This window comes from Telopea speciosissima, chromosome 4, assembly GCF_018873765.1.
Source record: "Telopea speciosissima isolate NSW1024214 ecotype Mountain lineage chromosome 4, Tspe_v1, whole genome shotgun sequence".
NCBI classification, from domain to species: Eukaryota; Viridiplantae; Streptophyta; class Magnoliopsida; order Proteales; family Proteaceae; genus Telopea; species Telopea speciosissima.
In genome coordinates, this window is record NC_057919.1 from 6,720,040 (window position 1) to 6,743,474 (window position 23,435).

Below are 23,435 nucleotides of genomic sequence, written 5' to 3' on the forward strand. Positions count from 1 at the left end.
CGCTTCTAATGGTTTGTTTATGTTTGATCTCTTTTACGAGTCGGTTCTGTTTTCACCTTCAATGACTTGAGTCGATTCTGTTATTTCTTACTTCGACTACTCGTCTTCTCCTTTGAATGCAAAATGGTTTCCGAACGATTCTCTTTTACCTCCAGACGAGTTGTTACCAGTTTTGCAGGTGATACTTGTACTTGATTTCGGCTGCTATTTTCATATTGTGTTTGCAAATCTTCTGTCATTTTTCACTCATTGTCTGTTTCCCCCAAATTTTGTGGCTATTTATTTCCTGAAGTAGTTCTATTTTGAGGGCTGAAATTCTAATCCGTTACTGCTCTAGTATCTGGGTATTAGTCGTGTTCAGGGAGTGGATTCTACGGTGATGAGACCGATTACTTGGTGGAGCTATTCAATCAGTTACACTGTTGTTTGTATTGTTTACTTTTTAGCTTGATTTTTCCAATGACAGCTTCCCCTCGAATTGAAAGTGTTCCATTTTATTTGTGATTGAAGTCCTAGTTTCTCCTGAAGTGCTGTAATTTTCTCTCTCAAGTCAAGCAATTGAAGGTGACTGATTAAATTTATTTTTTCCTCCTGTTTCCTTCTAAAATGTAGGGACTAGATTCATCAGTTTTATTTGCTTATAATTTTCGTATTGCATTTTTGCGAGATCTGATTAAAGTGGTTAAAGTAGCTGAAACAGGAAAAAGCAGCGGAGGGGAGGAGATTGTAAGAAGCGGCTCTTACAGTTCCTTTCAAGTCTTTGATCCCAATGACTGTTGATACACCTCCTATTATGTCCCAAAGTGTCAGAATGAGTGGATCTTCCTTGAGCTCTGGCAATGGCAATGGAACCCCTCTGCATAACGCTGTTGCCTTCTACAATGGTGATGAATATGACAGTGATGGTTCCAATTTCGCTCCTCCGTAAGTTTCCATGCCTCAAACTATTCCAAGATGATATGATGGGTTTGTGTTATATAATAGAATGTTGTTGGTGCCACTTTTTTCAATATCAGTTAACTCTCGTCCAAGAATAATTTTCTTTCTTAATTTTTCAAGTAAGAATGAGAAGAACTATTTTTCTGTTCACCTGTTGTAAGCATATGTTAAAATGATTGCTTGAACGAAACTATGAAGGAATAAAGTGATTTGGCCAATAGGCAGAAGCATTTTATTTCCACAAACACTTACTGCCTTGATTTCAATTCCAATCGAACTACGTAACTTCAATTAATGCTTCCATCCATGCTATGTTGGTTTATTATGAGTGAGACATGGTATTTTTCACTTCTTTAGTTCTCTCCATTTATGCATTCTTTAACTAAGTGTTGGCTACCTAAACTCATAAAGGGTTTGAGTGCTTTTCCATGTAAACAAACAGTCTGAGATTGTCATTGATCCTTGTTTCTTGCAGTTCCCCAGTAACCTTGTCAACGGGTATTCCAACAGATTTAGTTGGAGCTATACCATTGATTAATAGATTCCAGGTAAGAAAAAACTGGCTAGTTAGTTTTGTTTCTTTTATTCTAGCCTAGGACATATATATGAAATCTAAATAGAGCGTTAAGGTTATGCATCTGCCTTTTGGTTTATATAGATTCTTGTTCAAACAACCTTCTTCCAGCATTGTTGTTTGTGGTATGAAGAGACTTATAATCGTTGAAAGGGTGGTATGGCTGATTTAGAGTGTTTTCTGTATGATTGTTGGAGTTTTGGCTACTCGAGTCTTTGTTGTCATAAATTTTATGCACTGTCAGGCATGTTTATTGATCAATGTGGTTTTTCTTTTCCTTTTGTACTAGGTAGAGGGATTTTTGAGGTCCATGCAGAAACAGATCCAGTCTGGTGGAAAACGTGGATTCTTTTCCAAAAGAACTGTGGGACTTCAAGTTCGTGAAAAATTTACATTTGAAGATATGCTATGCTTTCAGAAGGTAGTACTGTTACAGTCTGTTCTTAATAAATTTTGTCTTGCTTTAAAGCATCAAGTTGTTTGGAGGGGAAGACAAACAAAAACAAGAATAGTTTAATGGTCAACAAATTCCTTGTACTCATCTTCTGTTTTCCAAGCTTTTGTAACTTTGATATTTTTCTTACATGTAAGATATTTCACTCATTGCATGCAAATCATTTTATTATTTGACCAAACTCATGTGGCAGCATGCTGAACTTTTGACAGGACCCCATTCCAACTTCATTGCTCAAAATTAACAGTGACTTTGTAAGCCGGGCAATAAAATTGTTCCAGATAATTCTGAAGTATATGGGTATTGATTCATCAGATAGAACAACTCCTGTGAGCCTAGAAGAACAGATCGAGCTTGTTGCTAAACTGTACAAGCATACTTTGAAGCGATCTGAACTTCGTGATGAACTCTTTACACAGATATCAAAGCAAACACGGAATAACCCAGACTGGTATGGATCTTTTCCTGTCAAAGTGATATCACATAGTTTATTTGCCCCTATAAAATGCCCATGCATGCAATATCAGAGTCTGGTTCTTAATGTATCTACGGTTGTTTCTGAACCCACAGGCAATCCTTGATTAGAGCGTGGGAACTGATGTATCTATGTGCATCCTCCATGCCACCTAGCAAGGACATTGGGGCATATTTATCGGAGTATGTTCATCAAGTAGCTCATGGAGTGAATACTGATTCTCAAGTTCAAGTCCTTGCACTGAATACATTAAATGCTTTGAAGCGTTCTGGTAAGGCTGGGCCTAGGCATACAATACCTGGTCGTGAGGAGATTGAAGCTCTTTTGACCAGTAGAAAACTTACAACCATAGTGTTTTTCTTGGATGAGACTTTTGAAGAAATTACATATGACATGGCAACAACCGTTGCTGATGCTGTTGAGGTACTTTAAAATGCCCCCCCTTCTCTTTATGTTGATCTTTTCCCTTTACTTACCTTCTTACATACCATTCTTGCACCGTTCTCTATTTTGTTATTGATCCTTCTATTGGCTAAAATCTTTGTTAAAGGTGTCAAACGGGATGGTTCCTTACCGGCTCCGGTCCCAAGAGGGCCAATCTCAGAACTGTCTCGTTTACTTAACGGTCCCAAAACTAGGATCCGCTCCCGTTTAATAATGGAATGGTCTGGTTCCGGTTCTTTAATGGTTCTAAGCATTCAAAGTCTCAACTGTCAAATATGTACAATTCCTAAGTATACATATAGATTTCCCAAGCATACAAATAATTGAATATATATTCTAAGCATAAAATAATCAAGTACCAATTCTTAAGTATACACGTACTCAACCAAGCCCAAAATTTACAATTACAAATCACCAACACCAAATCAAATTCAAATATGTTATAACTATTAAGTATTAATTATCCCTAAATAAATAATTTAGACATGTTAAAAGGGTCCTAGAAGTTCTGGTTCTAGCTGGTTCATTATTGGGATTTCGGTTCAGGATCCGTTGGGCAACCTGTCACAGAACTGTCCCGTCCCATTTAGCAAGCGGTCCCAAAACCAACTCCTAGAACCATCCCATTTAGTAATGGGATGGGTCGGTTCCGGGTTTTAGTGGGATGGTTCTGGGACGGTTCCCGGTTCCGGCCCCAAATTGACACCCTTAATCATTGTGCTGAGTATTGTACAATGATTTTTTGCCATCAGTTTTTGGGATGAATAATTTAAATGGTGTTGCAAAGAGAAAGGTGAGTACGGCTGGTCATCAGCCTGATCCAAACAAGGAAAGTAAAAATGAAATGAAGCGTAAATTAGACAAGTCTCCCTAAGGAATTGATTACGGGCCAAATACAGACCCTCAGCAGTCAGCTATGAGCTAACTCATTCGTGATGTTGTTACAACTCCAAGAGAAGTGAGATGTTCCTATCAGCGACCAAGGCCCTAACCTGCTGCATGGATGACCTAGCTCCCACAGGCCACTGCTGCAGAGATGTGATCCACCATATTAGTTTTGTTGAATCTCCTTTGACCTCCACATGCTGAACATACCAAGAAGAGGGCATATTAAGTCGAAGTAGTACTACTACAAGCTCTGCAAACACCAAGTCAGCTAAACCGTTTGGTGCTGAAAAAACATGAATAACTTTCACCCTCGATATATTGAAAAGCTTCTCCAGTTTTCTGCCATCTTTAGCTGTCCTTTGGCTGGTCCATTTATTGAATAATATAGAGAAATTATTCTAGTGAATAATTATGCGGGCCTTGGTGCAATGGTAAAGTTTGCTCCATTGTGACCAAGTGGTCAAGGGTTCGTGTCTGGAAACAGCCTATCTGCAAAAGCAGGGGTAAGGCTGTGTACATTATGACCCTCCCCAGACCCCGCAGTGGCGGGAGCCTTGTGCATTGGGTACGCCCTTTTTTTTTTTTTATTCTGGCGAATATTCACTATGTTTATATGTTCTTTTATGTTTCATAAGGAGCTTTTACATATTTATCTTTTCAATGGAAGATGACTTGTTTCCTATTTGCACCTTCTGTTGCTCAATCCCGGTGATGTTGATTTATGATGCTTGTGCTTCAGGAACTTGCAGGGGTCATTAAACTTTCTGCGTATTCTAGTTTCAGCTTGTTTGAATGCCGTAAAGTTGTCAATGGTTCCAAGTCACCTGATCCGGGAAATGGTAATCTTGTTGAAGCCAAATTTCAAATTTTTTATGCTGGCATTAATTCACTGTTAGAAATGTGGAGATTAGGAAATGTAGTAAATTTTTAATAATTAGAAGACCATAGACAAGAAGAATGAGGAAATTTGAAATTCTGTAATATTAAACTCTAGAACTGTTAAAATAGGCATAATTACTTAAAAAGAATAGGGAGAAAATTTATGCATAACAAGAGATGAGTCACTTGCTTATGCATTGGTATGCTTGTGGGAAGATGAGATTAATTATCATAAAATAAAATGTCATAAAAAGACAAGATGTTGCTTTACCTTATAATGATGATATACAGATATAGTGCTGGTAATAATTATGACTGGTGGACATTACTGGGGATTGCAATGGTTGGTTTGCAGATTAGGGGTTGATTTAGCAATTTGGACAAGAAAACTATGTCCCTTTCACTTTGCCTGTTGCCCCTCCCCTTTGGTCACCTGTAAATCTGGTAGGTATCATTGGGGATAGTTTACGTGGTGGTTTGGATTTGGTTTCACACTTTGTTTACTTTATTTTATGGGGAAGAGATAGTTGCCTGGTCGTGTAGCCCCTGACTAGCACGGGGCCAATGAGAGCGTGTGCAGGGGCATCAACATGGATGGGATTTTTGATTTTACAGGAGGCAGGATGGTAATTTCGAGCGCTCCTGTGTCTGGCCGCAGAATCCACGTTACCAGGCAGCGTTCTTTTTCCCTTATTTTATATAGGTTTTACAATACGATTTTAGGTGAATTGATCCATTGCCCTTCCTGAGTTGTGCACAGACACAACCATATACACAAAGATCGTATGGCTATTGTGTGGATGTTGCCTTGCATTTCTATAACTTTCTTTTGAATTTTTGGATGATCCCCATACATTACTATATGACTATCCATCCACATGACTCTTACTTTTGATGTTTAGTTTGTTTTTTAAAATTTATTATGTATCTCATTAGTAGTATTTGAAATTAATCTCATAAAAAGAAAGAATACCATAAAAAAATTAACTTATGATCGCATCACTCTATATTTATCCTGAAGTTATATATTTTTTTATTTTTGTTCAATATTTTATTGATTAAAATTACTAAAATGTTTTTTTATGTTGTACTAAAGAAATGATATAGTTTACACATACATATCTCTAAGTTTTCTATAGTACTTATTTTCAAAAAAAAAAAAAGGGTATAGGATTCTGCCTTTTTGGCAGCAACAGTGCCAGAAGTCATTCCAGCACCAAGACTGTTTTCTGCATCTTGGTTTATTGATAAGTGCTGAAATGGATTAGATAATTTTTCCCACATTATTATCTAGTCATAGATTAGTTTTAAGCTCAATCTGACTTCACCTTTTAATATGATGCTTTCAAAATTGTTTGAAAAAATTGAATCTGTTTGAAGAATTTGGACAGTTGGAGAAACGATGAGAATAGCTAATGATGGAATAATTCCTCTACCTGGAATGAATTACTATTGGTGCTAGAAATCCTCTCCTCTTTTCATCTTTTCGAAAGTAATCTTTTACCACAAAGGATTTGAGTATAGTTACCGAAATTTTTTCATTTGACACTTGAAAGTGTTGGTATTAACATAATTCTTAGTGCAAACAAGACCTGATATTTGTGAAATTATGGGTGTTCCTTCATATTAACCCCATTAAAAGTAGTAGCATACCTTTTTGAAAATTGCTGAAATTATAAACCCTGCTTGAGTCTACCCATGTAGGTTGTATGTACTGTGATTATACGCTAATATGATATTTTTTTTGTGTTACCTAGAGGAATACATTGGATTGGATGATAATAAATATATTGGAGATTTGTTGGCGGAATTCAAGGCAGCCAAGGACCGTAGCAAAGGGGAAATTTTGCACTGCAAACTTTGTTTCAAAAAGAAGTTATTTCGGGAGTCAGATGAAGCTGTAATAGACACAATGTTTGTGCAATTGTCCTATGTGCAGGTATATAATCTTTAGTTTGAGGCAATGCTTTAAAATGTGGATCAGATTACGTGGTTGAAACTGTTTAAGTTGCATTGAACCAGGTTGGTTTGATCCAATACTAGGAGCTACAACCAATCCTGGTTTAGTGGAGGCCATGTCATTTATTATTTCTTTATTTTTGTGTTTACATTCATTCATTTGTTTATGACACCATATGGCATCGATAGGTTTGTTTGATCCAATACTAGGAGCCAGTGTACATGTTTTAATGAATTTACCTTTCCCCTTTACCTGCTCAATCTCATTTTGGAACATTGGTTTTGGGCAGTGTTAACTGCTTTTATAATGACTTGAATTCCTTCAACCGAAATTTGATCATAATTTTATGTTTCAGGCGTGGTACTGATTACCAATTTTTGTTTCAGTTGCAACATGACTATATCTTGGGGAATTATCCTGTTGGACGAGATGATGCTGCACAGCTTTCTGCACTGCAAATCTTAGTTGAAATAGGATGGGTTGGCAGTCCAGAGTCTTGCACGTTAGTGGTCATATCACCTTAACTTTTTGCGTATTTCCTTTAGTTGTTATTATGTTGATTTTAATTGTCTTGTTGGGGAATTTAAAAAAAAAGAAAAGAAAAGAGAAAAGGTAAGAGAGACAAGTGCCTGGTGAATTCTTCCTTCTAAAATTTCTGTTTTCTTTCAGTGACTGGACATCACTTCTTGAAAGGTTCTTACCTAGACAAATTGCAATTACGCGAGCTAGGCGAGACTGGGAGCTAGACATTCTATCTCGTTATCATTCCATGGTAAGAGGCTCAAGGAATAAATTTTCTAGAAGTTGTACATCAAGGAAAATTAATTGTATATCCTTCAACAGTTAGTTTGAAATTATGAGTTTGGTTTTAATTTTCTGAAATTATCTTGCAAGCCTTTTAGAAAGACACCTACAACTTTGATGCAAAGTTTATTTATGTAAACCTTTCTTTTTTCATTCTTTCCATGCAGAGCCTTGACGAATATTTTTCTTGTCCATTATAATTAGCTCGGTTTGATAACATCTTTAGTATTGGATTAGATTTCAGTCTAGTAGAACATTTTGCTATTTATTTTTTTTGCATATTAATTATACAATGCCTGACTGACAGTTTGATTCATGAGCATGCTGTTCTTTCTTTTTCCTTGTTTATTTTCAGGGTTAAAGTAATGTCAAAGACCTAATGTTATGATTAGTTTGCCATTCTTTGCTTTAAATTTTCTTCTATTGTAGGAACATTTGTCAAAGGATGATGCGAGACAGCAATTTCTTCGGATTGTGAGGACACTTCCTTATGGAAACTCAGTTTTCTTTAGTGTTCGGAAGATTGATGATCCCATAGGGCTTTTGCCTGGTCGGATTATCTTGGGCATCAACAAGCGAGGGGTTAGAAATTTATAATTCTTAAATTGTTCTTTATATATATTTATTTAATATCTTAATTAGAAATATAGCAAATACAGAATATGAGTTTGATTATTTACTCTTTCAGGTTCATTTTTTCCGTCCAGTTCCAAAAGAATATCTACATTCTGCTGAGTTACGAGACATTATGCAGTTTGGTAGCAGCAATACTGCTGTATTTTTTAAGATGAGAGTAGCGGGTATTCTTCACATATTTCAGTTTGAAACTAAGCAGGTTCAATTCATTTTTCTTTATTTCTTGTTTTTATTCTGATTGGGTTTGTTTTATGATTTTTTAGCTGTGCATTTTCTTTTTTGAAAATGTCTGTGGTACTACAGTATGGTTTTTGTCAAAACTTAGCAATTCCTCAATCTTTTGTAGGGGGAGGAAATTTGTGTTGCCTTGCAAACACATATAAATGATGTAATGTTGCGTAGATACTCCAAAGCTCGGTCAGCTGCTAGTGCTTCCACCAATGGAGAACTGTCACAGAACCTTAAGCCACCTAGTTTGGATATTTATGAGAGACGTATCCAGGAGTTGTCTAAAGCCATTGAGGAATCTCAAAAAAATGCTGAGCATGTGAGAAATCTGATCATAAACTATAGTCTCTTTGAGTATTTTGAGAGCTTGATGGCCTCGGTTGTGTGCTGATGTATTTCTATTCAAATAAATAAATAATAACTGTGTTGATATTTTATTATCCTTCCAAACTGTTCTCTGAAATCTAGCATGATGGTGTAAGGACGTTGACCGTTGTTCAACCCTTAATCTTTAATGGAGTTTGTTTCTTTGCATCTTACTGTATCAAATTTTTAGATGATTGATTAGGAGGCCTGAAATGTTGGGTGCCATTGGTGCTCCCCTATTAGTTTTTGCTTTGCTTGAAGAAGCATGAAAAAGGTCATTAATATAGTGAAACAGAAGAAGTGATATATATGGCATTATGTATTTGTGTGTGACATAATATGGTAATATAGTCTACAACTCTTGTATGGTAAAATATCTTTGATTTCACTTAGGGTGAAAGTCAAAACCTTTCACTTTCCTTACAAGTTTATTAATCTACTAGGGTATGAATCCTTTGCGCCACCTGAATGGTACAACTATTACTATAATTTGCACTTTACATCTCATCAAAAGCATTTGTTACTTCTTCTCATGGACTTTATGTAGATTAATCAATTAGGTATTGTTTTGTAGTTAATGGAAGAATTACGTGGAGAACAAAAGAAAGAAACTGAAATCCAGGATGAGTTGGAGTTTGTAAAGCAGTCACTGAGATCTGAGAAGCAAATTGTAGCTGAAGTTACATCTGAGTGTGACAGACTCAGGTCACTATGTGAAGAAAAGGAAAATGCCCTTCAGGTGATTAATTGTGGTCTAATTTTCTTGGATGTGACTCAATATTCTATTTGGAAATGTTTTTCTCTGGTGTATATTTTATTTTATTTTTTGCTATTTTTTCAGGTCGCACTATTAGAGAAGAGAAGTCTGGAAGCTAGATCGTCAAAGCTTGGAAATCTAGGGGGTTCCTCTTCAGAGAATAGTGCTAAAAAGGATTTAATTGGATCTAGTAGCCAGGTAAATGGTTGAATCTGTTAAGAGTTGTACCGTGGGTGTGTGTTATATTTGTAGCTAACCACGATAGGGGATTGTTCCTATCATGGCATGTTTTTAGTTTTATTTATCTGTTATTCTTGTTTTCCTAGTTAGACTCTAGTTAGACTGTTTCTACCGCAAGGACTAAGGAGGCTTCTAGTCATTGCCTTGGCCATTGTAATTGCTGATAATGCCGATAAATCAATTAAATGGGTTTATTTTATAAGAAATAGACTTTGGATTGGGTTATGTATGTGTTGAGCCTTTTATCCCATGGGTTTTCATTGCAATGAACCATTTTAATGAGCCTAAAATATGGGTAAAGGCTAGGCATACGGTATTAGTTAGTTAAGTGACTTTAGTTCTTTATTTTAATTGTTATTAAGTGTTTAGTTAGGTTGGATTGGGATTCTATAAGTTTAGTCCTGTTTTGAGTTAGTTTCTTTCATTATTTTAGTTTCCTAGTCAAATTAGGTTACTTTATTAATTAAGGATTGGGTTATGCCTTTCCTTTTTGATATTTGAGTCTTTTTTTGAGTCATCTATATAATTTGTAATGGGGACCAGCATTGTACACTAATTTTGATTTATGAATAGCTTTTGCTGCTCTTCATTTCCATTAAGATCTCTTGTGTTTGATCAAGAAACCCCTTATGGCCTTATGTATGATCAAGGAAAATGATTGGTGTTTGATCCAATTGATACCTTGCAGTGAGAAGCTGATGCAGGTTCATCATAGATATTGGTTTATTTCTTTAGAAATAGGCTTAGGGTTGGGTTATATACATGTTGGGCCTTTGTTCTCAAGAGTTTTCTATGTATTAGGCCACTTTAATCAGCCTAAACTAGGGGTACATAGGTTGCATACGGGATTAGCCCAATACTTAGTTTATTTTTATGTTTTCTAATTGAACCGGTTCAAATTGGTTGAATCCAATTGGTTCAATTTAAGTGATCATGTGACTTGGTTAAGTGGTCATGTGATGTAAGTTGGGCTGGATTAGGACTCTATAAGTCCAGCCATGTTTTGAGTCTATTTCCTTTAGTATTTTAGTTTCGTAGTCAATTTAAATTACCTAATAGGTTAGAGATAGGATTAGGCCATTCCTTTTTAGTGTCTAAGTCTATTTTTGAGTCTTCTATATAAGTTTGTATGGGAGGCCAGCATTGGACACGAATTTGATTAATGAAAAAAGCTTTTGCTTGTTGGCTGCCATTGTTGCTGCTCTTGTGCTCCTTGTGAGTGTGCATCTTTGTGGTTCTATCAAGGTGGAAAGGGACTGGTGGAATCCGGTTGGCGCTTTCCGCCGTGACGGCTGGGAGAATCTTCTTCAAATTCGAAGGTGGTTTTATCCTTCACAACTGTCGAAGCTTGCTGCCAGTGGAATCTCCAGTAAGTTTGATGCCAAAATTCTTCTTCTAATCCTCTAATCCTTTTCCCTAATTGATCTCCTTTATTTTTTGTTTGAATCCCATAAACCCTAACTCCATTAAAGCCCAAAACCTGCAACTCAATGCTGTTCAGAATTGCAGAATTTCAAAACTCATCCAAACCCTAACTTTTTTATACCATATTGACCCCCTAGACCTGCCCATTAATACCCTATAAACCCCTTTCCCAATATCCAACCCAAACCCTAGGAATTGACCTAAATCCTAATGCTGTCCATTCGAACCAGCAGCCCCTTTTGTTATTTGATCCGGTTGTTTGGCTCCTAGTAGGTCTCCTACCTATCTAGGACTACATTAATTGGTATCAAAGCTATGGCGGAGGGAAGCTCCAACCAAGCCTCGAAAGACTCACCTCCATTCGTTTTTAAGACCCGAGTTCGTCTACCCAATGGGAGCACAACCATATTAATTGTTGATGAGAGGCGACGTAACAACATTATTTCACAATCCGTGGTGGATATGTTGTCCCAATCAGGAGAGATTTGCATCATGCCTACAGGTAAAGTCTGTGTTGAATTTGGGTGTTCTTCATACCATGATGGTGTTTGGTGTCAGCCGGTACCACGTTCAAAGAGTTTTATTGCAGTAGGTGGTGATTGGTTGGACGAGCGATAAGGTTGGATTGAACCTGAAAACAACTCGTGTGTCCTACCTGATCGACACCTTCTATACCATTTATATACTCTAAAAGGGTTACAACCAAAGGTGACCACATAGACTGTACAGCCACAGGGACTGCCGTACATGTCAACTCAAACGCAAGTGGCATCGACTGCGTTTGAAGTTTCACCAATGGCAGATGCACCAACAGAAGATCCTACTGAAGTGATCTATGTTGAAGAAACCAATATAGATAAGGTTGAACCAATAGAAGATGAAAAGCTGATTGAGAGCATTCCAAAGGAAAACAATGACCTTCAAGATGCTGCTCTTGAAGAGGTGGAGCTTGTGTCTCATGCATTAGATGAGAAGGTTGTTAACACTGAAGGCTCTACGGACGAGACATTGACAGTTGCTGCTGATTCACACATAGTTGTCACGGCGTCACGGCGATCCAAGTCGGTGGAGGGGTGTCACGTCGATATATCGACATGTTGCCCGCCATGGCGGTGCCATGGCAAGCATGTCGACCATGTTTTATTTTTTATTTTCTCTATTTTTAATGTCATTTAGTATGCTATAATATATGTCCTATAACATCAAAAATCAACATGAAAGTGTACTACTAATATACTATGGTTTAATTCATGAAAGTGTAATATCCATTAGTGTATATGAAAGTATGAAAATATAGATTAGCCTATCAAATAATTGAAAGCAATAGTAAAAATCAAATGATAGGCTATGTCCCTGTCTCTGTGACTGTACAAGCAAAGAAGAAAAAAAAAAAAAAAAAAAAAAAACCGAGAGGACTATGGTTACAGCACTGACTGGAATAAATCCCTCCCCCCCTCTGTCTCTCGACTATGTCCCTGTCTCTGTGACTGTACAAGCAAAGAAGAAGAAAAAAAAAAAAACCGAGAGGAGTCGAGGACTACTAACTGAAATAAATCCCCCCGCCTCTGTCTCTTGACTCTCTCCCTGTCTCTGTGTGTGTAAATGTGGCTGTGCAAGGCAAGAGAAAAAAAAAAAAAAAAAGAAAAAAAAAAAAAGGATACTACTGGCTGTAATCACTACCAGAGGCTGGGAGGAGAAGAACTGAAGAAAAAGAAGAGGTCTGCCTGGGAGGAGGAAGCAAGGCAAGAGAAAAAAAAAAAGAAGAAGTGATACTACTGGTTGTAATCACTACTGGAGGCTCAGAGGAGAAGAATTGAAGAAGAAGTTAAGAAGAAGAAGAAGAGGTCTGCCTGGGAGGAGGAAGAAGATCCAAATTAAAAAAAAAATAAAAATTTACTTACTTGGAGAGTTGGAGTCCTGGAGATTGCCGGAGTTCGAACTTCGAACTTGTTCGAAGGCTGCCGAGACTCGAGAGTTGCAGGAAGCGAGGAAGTTACCGTTGTCGGAGTCGCGATCCCTCTCCTCTCGATTTCCCCTTTTGCGATTTCTATTTCCCCCCTTTAGGTATAAGTTATTATGTTTAATATTTTTAAGTTTTATGATAATGTGTATTGCAGGTGTAACTTGAAAAGTTACACCTCCGATACACATTAACGAAAAAGCATCTAAGTTATTAAATCGTTTTTAAAAAAATATATATATATAAACCTGACTTTTATACATTAAATGTTCAAATATCGGTCGACATACCCATATATCGTGGTATGGCGTCCATGGCGACGCCATGGAAGCCATATCGCTCGATATTTATACATATCTCATGGCGGACCTCGATATGCCCTTTCCCCTAGCGCCAGGACGCCATGATAACTATGGATTCACAGGCAGAACACATAGAGTTTGTTATGCCACCATGGTTCTTCGAAGAGAAAGGTCCACGCATTGAAGACTTTATCCCCAATGTTCTTGCCTCATCGGAATTTTGTTTGGCGATGGTCAAAGCTGCTGATCACATGTTGATTCCCCATCATCACTGCAAAATTTGAGGACGAATTTTTTCAAGTTGGGGAGAGTTGATGCAGGTTCATCATAGATATTGGCTTATTTCTTTAGAAATAGGCCTAGGGTTGGGTTATATACATGTTGGGCCTTTGTTCCCAAGGGTTTTCTATGTATTAGGCCACTTTAATCAGCCTAAACTAGGGGTACATAGGTTGCATACGAGATTAGCCCAATACTTAGTTTATTTTTATGTTTTCTAATTGAACCGGTTCAAATTGGTTGCATCCAATTGGTTCAATTTAAGTGATCATGTGACTTGGTTAAGTGGTCATGTGATGTAAGTTGGGCTGGATTAGGACTCTATAAGTCCAGCCATGTTTTGAGTCTATTTCCTTTAGTATTTTAGTTTTCTAGTCAATTTAAATTACTTAATTGGTTAGGGATAGGATTAGGCCATTCCTTTTTAGTGTCTAAGTCTATTTTTGAGTCTTCTATATAAGTTTGTAAGGGAGGCCAGCATTGTACACGAATTTGATTAATGAAAAAAGCTTTTGCTTGTTGACTACCATTGTTGCTGCTCCTTGTGAGTGTGCATCATTGTGGTTCTATCAAGGTGGAAAGGGACTGGTGGAATCCGGTTGACTTCTTACGCCGTGACGGCTGGGAGGATCTTCTTCAAATTCGAAGGTGGCTTTATCCTTCACAATTGTCGAAGCTTGCTGCCAGTGGAATCTCCAGTAAGTTTGACGCCAAAATTCTTCTTCTAATCCTCTAATCCTTTTCCCCAATTGATCCCCTTTATTTTTGGTTTGAATCCCATAAACCCTAACTCCATTAAAGCCCAAAACCTGCAACTCAATTCTGTCCAGAATTGCAGAATTTCAAAACTCATCCAAACCCTAACTTTTTAAAACCATATTGACCCCTTAGACCTGCCCATTAATACCCTATAAACCCCTTTCCCAATATCCAACCCAAACCCTAGGAATTGACCTAAATCCTAGTGCTGTCCATTCGAACCAGCAGCCCCTTTTGTTATTTGATCCGGTTGTATGGCTCCTAGTAGGTTTCCTACCTATCTAGGACTACATTAGAAGCTCAGGTGGATTATCCTTCTCTTCATGTTCTTTTGCTTCCATTGTTCTACCGGATTTATTGTTCTTTTTCATTCACTGCCATTTACGAGTAAGTTAATCTGGAAATTCCTGCAATTAGAATCCCCGTGTTAAAAGATTACAATGCTACATGTTTTTTGAGATTAAGTAATACAACTGTTAGAATCTTGCAACTTTTGACCTAATGTTTGTTGAACCTAATTCTTGAACTCGATTTTAATTTCAGCATATTCTGACCTACTGATTTCGAATTATTAGAGTTTTCCCATTCTTCCTTTTTTCTCCATTGAAGTTCTGATTCATGCTTGAATCGATTCTGGATTTCTGCATTCTGTTTTATTCTTATTACCTAAGATTAATAAAGAGTTGAATGTTTGATCTTAACCTAATTTCTGTTTGTTGAAATTACCTGGTTAATAACTATTTTACCCCTGATCTAGGTTATTGTTTTAGTTGTTAATTCTGGTTTTGTTTCATACCTATTTCAGAATCTGTTAACTCATATTTCAGACCTGATTTGGTATAAATCGATTTCTCCTATTGCTGTTTTGAAGTTCCATTTTCTGATGTAAATATCCTTAGTCCTATTTAGAAAGGGCGTACCCTTAGTCCTATTTGCTATCCTGAATTATTCTTTGATTTAAGATCTTGTTTTGGCTACTGTTTGAGTCTTTCAAATTCAGAACTACATAGCTGATCTATATATACACGATGGAGGGGGTCTGTCAATCTACCAACTGTTATTCTCTGTGGCAGTCTCTTCTCTCTTCTATCTGATTGTGATTGCTGGTTTTTAGTTTCTGCTGTTATTACAGAATTAATTAGAGGTTATACTAGTTTGGCAGTTCTGTTAAATACTTTGTTTCTTGATCTTTCTTAGTTAGCTATGGGATGTTTGGTTTCTAATTGTTTTGTTGGTTATATCCAGGCCGGGAGTAAGGTCCAAGAAGAGTTAAAAGCACGAAAGGATGAGCTGCATACAGCTGAAGAAACTATAAAAAGGCTTGCTAATGAGAAGCTATCATTGGAACAGAAGATTCAAAGGTTTGAAAAGAAGAAGTCTGATGAGGTACAAGAATTGTTTGTGCCCCCATTGTTTGTCCATTTAACTTATTCCAACTAACTTGCATGAGCATTTGTGGAACACAGTACTGATCCTCTTTGGCTATGAAAGTGCAGATGGAAATTCTTGAGAGAAAGTTTGAACAACAACGCAAGGCCTTTAAGATGCAGGCTTCAGAACTTGAAAAGAAGCTGGAAGGGGTTACACAAGATTTGGCTGTTGCTGAGTCCACCCTTACAGCTAAAAATACAGAATTGTATACATTGCAAAATAATTTGAAGGAATTAGAGGAATTAAGAGGAATGAAGGAGGTAACAATTTTAAAGTGTTATGTTCATAACTCATCTCATGAATATGTGTCAAGTAACTGAATTGTAGCATTTTTACTTAGTATTAACTTTTTATGTTTAGTGAATTTCCACTTCGTCTTGGTTAAATAAATTATGAAACTGTTGTGTCTAAATTTTACTACTCATTTCAGGATATTGATAGAAGGAATGAGCAGACTGCTGCTATTTTAAAGAAGCAAGGAGCTCAATTGGTAGAGTTAGAAGCTCTTTATAAGGAAGAACAAGTCTTAAGGAAGCGATATTTTAATATCATAGAAGGTTGATATTTAGTATCTACTCTTAGATATACCAATAGGAGCTAACACTTCTTCTTGCTTAGCAAAATATATTTTGTTAAATCATAGGAAATATATATATTTTTGGCTTTCACGTTTAAACACATGTATTTTTTTAAAAGTAACACTAGATATTTGCTTCTTTCTTACTTTGCAGATATGAAAGGTAAAATCAGAGTGTACTGTAGGTTACGTCCTCTTAGTGAAAAAGAGATTGTTGAGAAAGAAAGCAACGTTGTTACAAGCCCTGATGAGTTCACCATAGAGCATATTTGGAAAGATGATAAGATGAAGCAACATCTTTATGATCGTGTCTTTGATGCAACTGCTTCCCAAGAAGACATTTTTGAAGATACGAAGGTATGTGCAAAAGAATTTGAAATCTAGTAGCCAGGCTGTCAATGAGTCTGATCTTTATTAAGATTTGATTGTGAAAATCAATTAAGCTTTGATCCATTTCAATTGACAGTCGCATCAAAATTTGATTGCCCTGTTTTGATCCAAGTTGATTGATATCACATATCCTTATGAAAATCTAAATTAACATTACATATATAATATTAAAATTTGTTAAGTTTTTAATTTTTGTGACTTGTTTCTTTATCAGGTTGGTTGGAGATTACTTTTTAATCAGTTTTGCTTTTGCTTTTGTCAAAGAATTATATTATCGTATGTACAACTCAACTGTGCTTTATCCCAACTAAATGGGGTCGGCTACAATGATCCTTTTTGTCTAATCAGCTCTATTCAAATCCATGCAAGATTCAAGTCCTAAGCAATACATCTTTCCTCATCACTTCTCCTATGGTTATCTTAGATCTATTTCTAGCTCTTTTAGCATCTTCAATTTGAAATAAATAATTTCTCCATACCGGAGCATTCAAAAGCATTTGATGCACATGCCCATGCCACCTTAGATGAGTTTCTCACAATTTATCATGAATAGGGATAACTCCTAGGTTTGCTCTAAGTTGTGCATTCTTTATTTCTTCTCTTCTAGTTTTACCATTCATCCACCGCAACATCCTCATTTCAGCCCCATTAAGTTTGTTTAATTGTTTTTTCTTTATTGCCCAATGTTAAGCTCCATACGTAATTGCTGGTCATATAATTGTTCCATAAAATTTTTCTTTGATCCAATTATATTATCTTTTGTATTTTTCTATAAAAAGTAGGCCAATTGTAAGATATTACATAATTGGATGGATTGAAGCAGATACTCAAAACATTTATAGAATTCAAATTTGGATTGCTATGTAAATGATTTGTCGAGTTACAGATCAGAACAGATTGGCTCATTTACTTATTGGATGAGTGGTGATCCAACTTAAATCTTATCCATTTACAGATCTATTTGGTAGCTATTCACATAATTATATCTAACTTTGTTATTGCAATGCAGTATCTTGTGCAGTCAGCAGTAGATGGTTATAATGTCTGCATATTCGCTTATGGGCAAACTGGTTCAGGAAAGACATTTACAATATATGGTTCTGAGAGCAATCCAGGTCTAACCCCTAGAGCTACTGCTGAACTTTTTAAAATTTTGAAGCATGACAGCAACAAATTCTCTTTCTCATTAAAGGTAAGTCAGTGTCAGACATTGAAATATAAACTACATTTGGATGATTCAATGTTTCCCAAGAGGTCCTTTGAGCTGTTAGTTGTATTAATTGTGACTTCTAAGGTTAAGTAAACTACCTTCATCTGGCTACAGCTCTTATATGTAGATTCTTTTAATTAATCAGTTTGAATTTTAACTTTGTTTAAACGACTAAAGTTTTATTCATTGTAAAATTGACTTGAAATAAAACAAAGTTCAAGTTTATTGTCATTTAACATATTTTCTAATGACACCCCTCAATGGATAAAATAATTTATAACTTTATTTTTTTTTCCCTTTTAATATAACATACAATTCTTTTCCAATGAGGAAAAATATTGTCATTTCACACGTATACTCGAAAAATATGCCTGACGATGACACCTTTGATAATGACATAATGATATGTCACTTTCAAATTATTTTTGAAAACCCTTTTATACTCTTAACTTAAAGAACTTTTGGGAATAATACAATGGACAATTAAAAGGTGTCAAGTTCTAAATACACCTATATAGGTGTCATTCAGACACTCCCATATATATATATATATATATATATATATATAGTAGGGATTAAATAGTTTTGTTTTCTGGATACTAGGGATTAAATATATTTTGTTGAGTTTTTTTCTAGAACTCTTTACCCTTTTACAATGCTAGGTTATATCGTTGATACTTAATCTTATATTAACCTTGTTGATTAAATGACATAGGCTTATATGGTGGAATTATATCAAGACACTCTCGTGGATCTTCTATTGCCAAAGAATGCAAAGCGTATGAAATTAGATATCAAGAAAGATTCTAAGGTGATTGATTACCGTTAGGATAAATTTATACTTTTTCATTCCTATTAAGATAAATATGAAAATTGATTCCATGCTTGGTAAGAATGAGGTTTGATAGCTTTTACTCAATTTTTAGTCCAACTTTTAGGAGATATTTTTTTTATTTGGGTAAATTACACGTGAGGTGTCCAATCTTTGTAAAAAAGTCATTTGGGATGCCATTTGGATTAATCCTACTGTGAAATGATTAAATTTTCAGATTTACCCCGTTCAAACTCCCCTAACCCATCTTCACCTCCAATTTCATACGTGACCCCAACCACCACAATCCCTGCCATCACTACCGCCTCACCGCTGCAGCCCCACCCCACCTTCGTAGCCACTTCATCCCACCCACCATGCTCCGTGTCCCCGCCCAACCCCATCTCTTCCTTGTGCGACCCTCTCCACTCCACCCACCATGCTCCCTGCCCCCGCCCTGCCCCATCTCTTCCTCACCACTGCTTCCCGCCCCATCCTCTTCCCTGTGGAGCTTTTGTATTGTTGACCCTCTGTATTGTATTGGAAAAAGAATATCAAAATGGGGAAAAAAAGTTACAGGAGTTACTCTTGCTATTCATTCTAAGGCATTGTACTTTGGTTGTTTTCATTTTCCCAATTAATTGATTCACAGCATGTAAAAATTACAGCAGTAATTGATACCCATTAAATGTTATGAATCAAACTGTATTCCCTTGTATCCTCTGAACTCTTTCATAAAAAAAGGCAGGACATTACCATGATTTGTACAACAATTTCATTCCCATTTTTCCCTTTCAATTTCTTTTCCTATTTTATGCATGAAATTGGTTGGACATTCCAGGTATGGGTGAAATGCAAATATGAGTTGATGATTATTGAAAACCTCTTTATTCTTTCCAAAACTTTGCTTCACACTAAGTTATTGTGTCTAAAAGTTTATTGAATCCAAGCAGGGACTTGAATCTGCATATTTTCCATCATTACAATGGTGTATTTGTATCCACTATGAATGCTTTAGATGATCCTCTTTGAGCTACAAGATTGACGATGGTGATAAGGACCAAATCCCAGCATTTTTCACTTCAATAACTCGGCATCTGCATAATGGTTCTAGTGTAGAACACAACACCAAGGGTGACATGAAGACCAAGTCATTTCAAGTTGAACCATAAAAAATAGGCCGAGAGGACACTTTGAGTTGTTATACGTTTATGTATAATACTAAACTGAATGAGAGGACAAAGACTAGATGATGTTTGAGAAGAATAAAATTCTTGCTGAACAGAACTTCAGCTTCGTGTCTTGCACTGTAGCAACTACGAGAGAGAGAGAGTGAAAGAATAAAAAAAGAAATAAAAAATATTTGCATGTTATAAGAGGAATGAAATTAAAAAGCGGAATGGAAGAAGTGCCTTTGTGTTTTTGTGGGGATCACTAACTCTCTTTTTTATTCTTATAATTTTCTAAAAAATTTGAAAAAGAGGATAACACTAACTTCCCATTCAGTCAAATTTTGGACACATGTCGATATGCCAGCGTACATTAATTGAGAGTCCACTTCACATAAGTGGAGATTCACGAGTCTCCGGATGGGGATGGGGTTGCAGGGGGTGAGGCTGTTGACGATGACAGTGGTGGTTGGGGTCAGGATTGGTTGGAAGTGGAGGTGGAGTTAAGAGTTGAGACTTGAGAGGGGTAAATTTGGAAATTTAATCATTTAAGAGAAGGATTAATCCAAAAGGCACCTCAAACATTACTTTTTACAGATTGGGCACCCAAAATGATTTTTTTTATAAAGTTTGGGCACCTCTAGTGTAATTTGCCCTTTTTATTTTTATATTTTTGACCATTCTCTTGATCATTTTATATTTTTTTGATTGATGAATTTTATTCTCTTCTTAGGGAATGGTATCTGTTGAGAATGTAACTGTCATACCAATTTCAACCTTTGAGGATTTGAGAAACATCATTTTAAGAGGTTCAGAGCAGCGACATACTTCTGGGACACAAATGAATGAGGAAAGTTCAAGATCTCACTTGATACTTTCAATTGTTATTGAGAGCACTAACCTTCAAACTCAGTCTTTTGCCAGAGGAAAGGTATATATGCACACAATCAAGCTTACTAGTTCTTTCATTGGAGTTCAAAGAAGCATGGGTACACTATTGTCTTGTGCAATGCCTTATTTGCATGGACTCAGTTCTCTCATAGGTTTTTCAGTCTTAATTCTTTTAAACTAATTGCCATAAAATGTTTGTTTGCAGTTGAGTTTTGTGGATCTAGCAGGTTCAGAGAGAGTTAAAAAATCAGGTTCTTCGGGGAGCCAACTAAAAGAAGCCCAGAGTATCAACAAATCACTTTCAGCTCTTGGGGATGTGATAAGTGCTTTATCTTCTGACAGTCAACATATACCATATAGGAACCACAAGTTGACAATGCTCATGAGTGATTCACTTGGTGGAAATGCCAAGACTCTAATGTTTGTTAATGTCTCCCCAGCAGAATCAAACTTGGATGAGAGTTATAACTCTTTGACGTATGTTTTTCCTTCAACTTGAAAGGATTTATGTGTCTGTTTTTTTCCTCTTTATTTAGTATTGGTCTTTTATGAAATATCCAAATTCTTGGGACAAGGTTTTGTGTGCTTTTACAATGGAAGTATTTCTATTTTTACTAAAGTTGTTTCTCATGTTGATTCAGGTATGCTTCAAGAGTTCGGTCAATTGTGAATGATCCTAGCAAAAATGTTTCATCTAAAGAAGTTGCACGTTTAAAGAAGTTGGTTACTTACTGGAAGGAGCAAGCAGGGAAGAAGATCGATGATGAAGAACTCGAAGAAATCCAAGAAGAGCGGCTAGTAAAAGAGAGGACTGATGGGCGACATTCTACTTGAGCATATGATATATTGATATTTTCAAATGGCTTGATAGTTTTTAAGGAGGGAACACATGGTTGCCAACGTTTCTGGAGGATTCTCTAGTCGCAGTGGAGCTCGTTATCCCGCCTGCTGTTCTCAATTTGTAAGTATGTAGCCTGTTTAAGATCTTAAAGCGGTATGAATATCAAGGCCTTGCTCTGAACGCTTTGTTGGGGGCTCAAGGATCATATTGCAACAAAAAAATCAACTCGATATTGTATAGTAGGAAGAGGGTTTATATTCTGCTGCCTCTTGTAAATTATTGCCTTCATGTAAACCCTACAGCTCTGAATGTGAATTTACCATTCTTTTCTCGGTGGGGTTTTTTTCCCGGTTCTTTTATCTTAAATGATTGAAGTGTCAGGCTTTTCCCCTTACTAATCATGCTGCTGGGGCTAAATACAAATTAGTTGATCAAGCAGAAATGCCTTTTGAACAGTTCTCCCTTTCTTTGAAATTATTGTAACCTGATGGTGTTGAGTTTCTTCCTATTTGTTTAGCTTCTTTTTGTTGGGGAATGCTAGAGAATTAGTCAGTCCCAACTCACATGAGCTCTTTGGTTGAATGGCGAATTCAAACAAAAACACAATGGGATATTTCCAACTGGTCACAACGATACCAACGAAAGTAGTTTTTTTGGTAGTGTTCTGCCCAATAATTTGCTTGTTCTTCCCTTGAGACTAGAAAAGAAGGGAAGGGTAGGATACTCCACCATGGATCGGGCTGCTGTCCAACGAGCACTCTGCCCAGTGAGGCATCCAACAGCGGGGCTGCTCTGCGCGGGCTGAGGCCAGAGACACATCCCAGCTGATCAGGTCACAGGTACACCAATAAAGGCCAACATACGCACAAGCCTTCACATGGTTTTGTTTATATCCTTTTCTGTATGATTCACTCTCAGTGATCCATATTCCATATAGAGGAGTCTTTGTGGGATTCTGCGATCCACATGGACCAGAAAAAAACCAAAGAAATGAAAGACGTCTTTAGGTTATTCATTATGTATTGCACCATTACTAATTTACAATGAGTTGTTGCTCAAGTCGTGCCACGTGTTGATCGTATGTCCGAATCATGTCCAGCTCATAAAGGACATTGGTTCCTGTCTAGGGCGTTGTCAGCCATTGGGTTGTGCCGCACACATCTCTAGGCATGCACCGAGATGTATGCGGCACAGCTCAACCGTTGGATGCCCCCTGGCAGCACCCTGGGCGCATGTCTCCTTGGAGACGAGCTAAATTCGTCCAAATACGCATCTGACAACTAGATATGCACTGGGACATATGCCTAGCCATCGGATGTGTGTTGTAGAGGATCTAGTTCCCCACTTTTATGTGCCAGGTTGAGACAAGTGGGGGACGGTCCGCTCAAATCGACCCATCAAATTCTTTTGTTTTTTGTTTTTATTATATGATAATACAATGAATAATTTATTTGTCTCTCTTTCTTCAAATTTATTTATTTATTTTAAAATTTTCTTTCCTTTTATTTTCCTTTCTTGACTTCCAAACATATTCTAACGGAACACTTGGGCTATATTTGGAAGATAATAAATAATAATAAGGATAGAATCTCCCTTCACCCATGGTGAAAGAAAAAATTCATTATTTCGTAACTCTCATACTAACAAAATGCAAGATTAATTTAAGCAGATACTATTCGACAGACCATATTCTTAATTAACAATAGAACCTAGCATAAACCATCCCAAATAAAAAGAACCATTCTT

The 23,435-nt window shown here is 36.6% G+C and overlaps 1 protein-coding gene across 2 annotated transcripts; it reads left to right on the forward strand.

Moving 5' to 3' along the window:
* Window positions 1–691: 691 nt before the first annotated feature.
* On the forward strand, window positions 692–22,021 carry LOC122658820 (kinesin-like protein KIN-14I). Of its 2 annotated transcripts, none has more exons than XM_043853944.1 (23): window positions 692–924; window positions 1,415–1,487; window positions 1,803–1,934; window positions 2,180–2,418; window positions 2,538–2,865; window positions 4,514–4,613; window positions 6,411–6,592; window positions 7,000–7,115; window positions 7,283–7,385; window positions 7,847–7,999; window positions 8,106–8,252; window positions 8,400–8,600; window positions 9,222–9,386; window positions 9,489–9,602; window positions 15,615–15,755; window positions 15,866–16,060; window positions 16,231–16,357; window positions 16,532–16,734; window positions 17,777–17,959; window positions 18,693–18,788; window positions 20,691–20,888; window positions 21,054–21,325; window positions 21,490–22,021. In XM_043853944.1, the coding sequence occupies exons 1-23, from the start codon at window positions 770–772 to the stop codon at window positions 21,680–21,682; spliced, it is 3,816 nt and encodes a 1,271-aa protein (XP_043709879.1). In that variant the 5' UTR covers window positions 692–769; the 3' UTR covers window positions 21,683–22,021. The 2 variants fall into 2 exon arrangements, with proteins under 2 accessions (XP_043709879.1, XP_043709880.1); XM_043853945.1 differs by having other exon boundaries at window positions 6,414–6,592.
* Window positions 22,022–23,435: the final 1,414 nt, after the last annotated feature.

Excerpts from the sequence above, each read along its gene's own strand:
- LOC122658820 (XM_043853944.1), top strand. The coding sequence starts at position 770 with ATGACTGTTGATACACCTCCTATTATGTCCCAAAGTGTCAGAATGAGT. Across the intron at positions 1,935-2,179 it reads ATATGCTATGCTTTCAGAAG|GACCCCATTCCAACTTCATT; the intron begins GTAGTACTGTTA and ends AACTTTTGACAG. Across the intron at positions 20,889-21,053 it reads AGTCTTTTGCCAGAGGAAAG|TTGAGTTTTGTGGATCTAGC; the intron begins GTATATATGCAC and ends GTTTGTTTGCAG.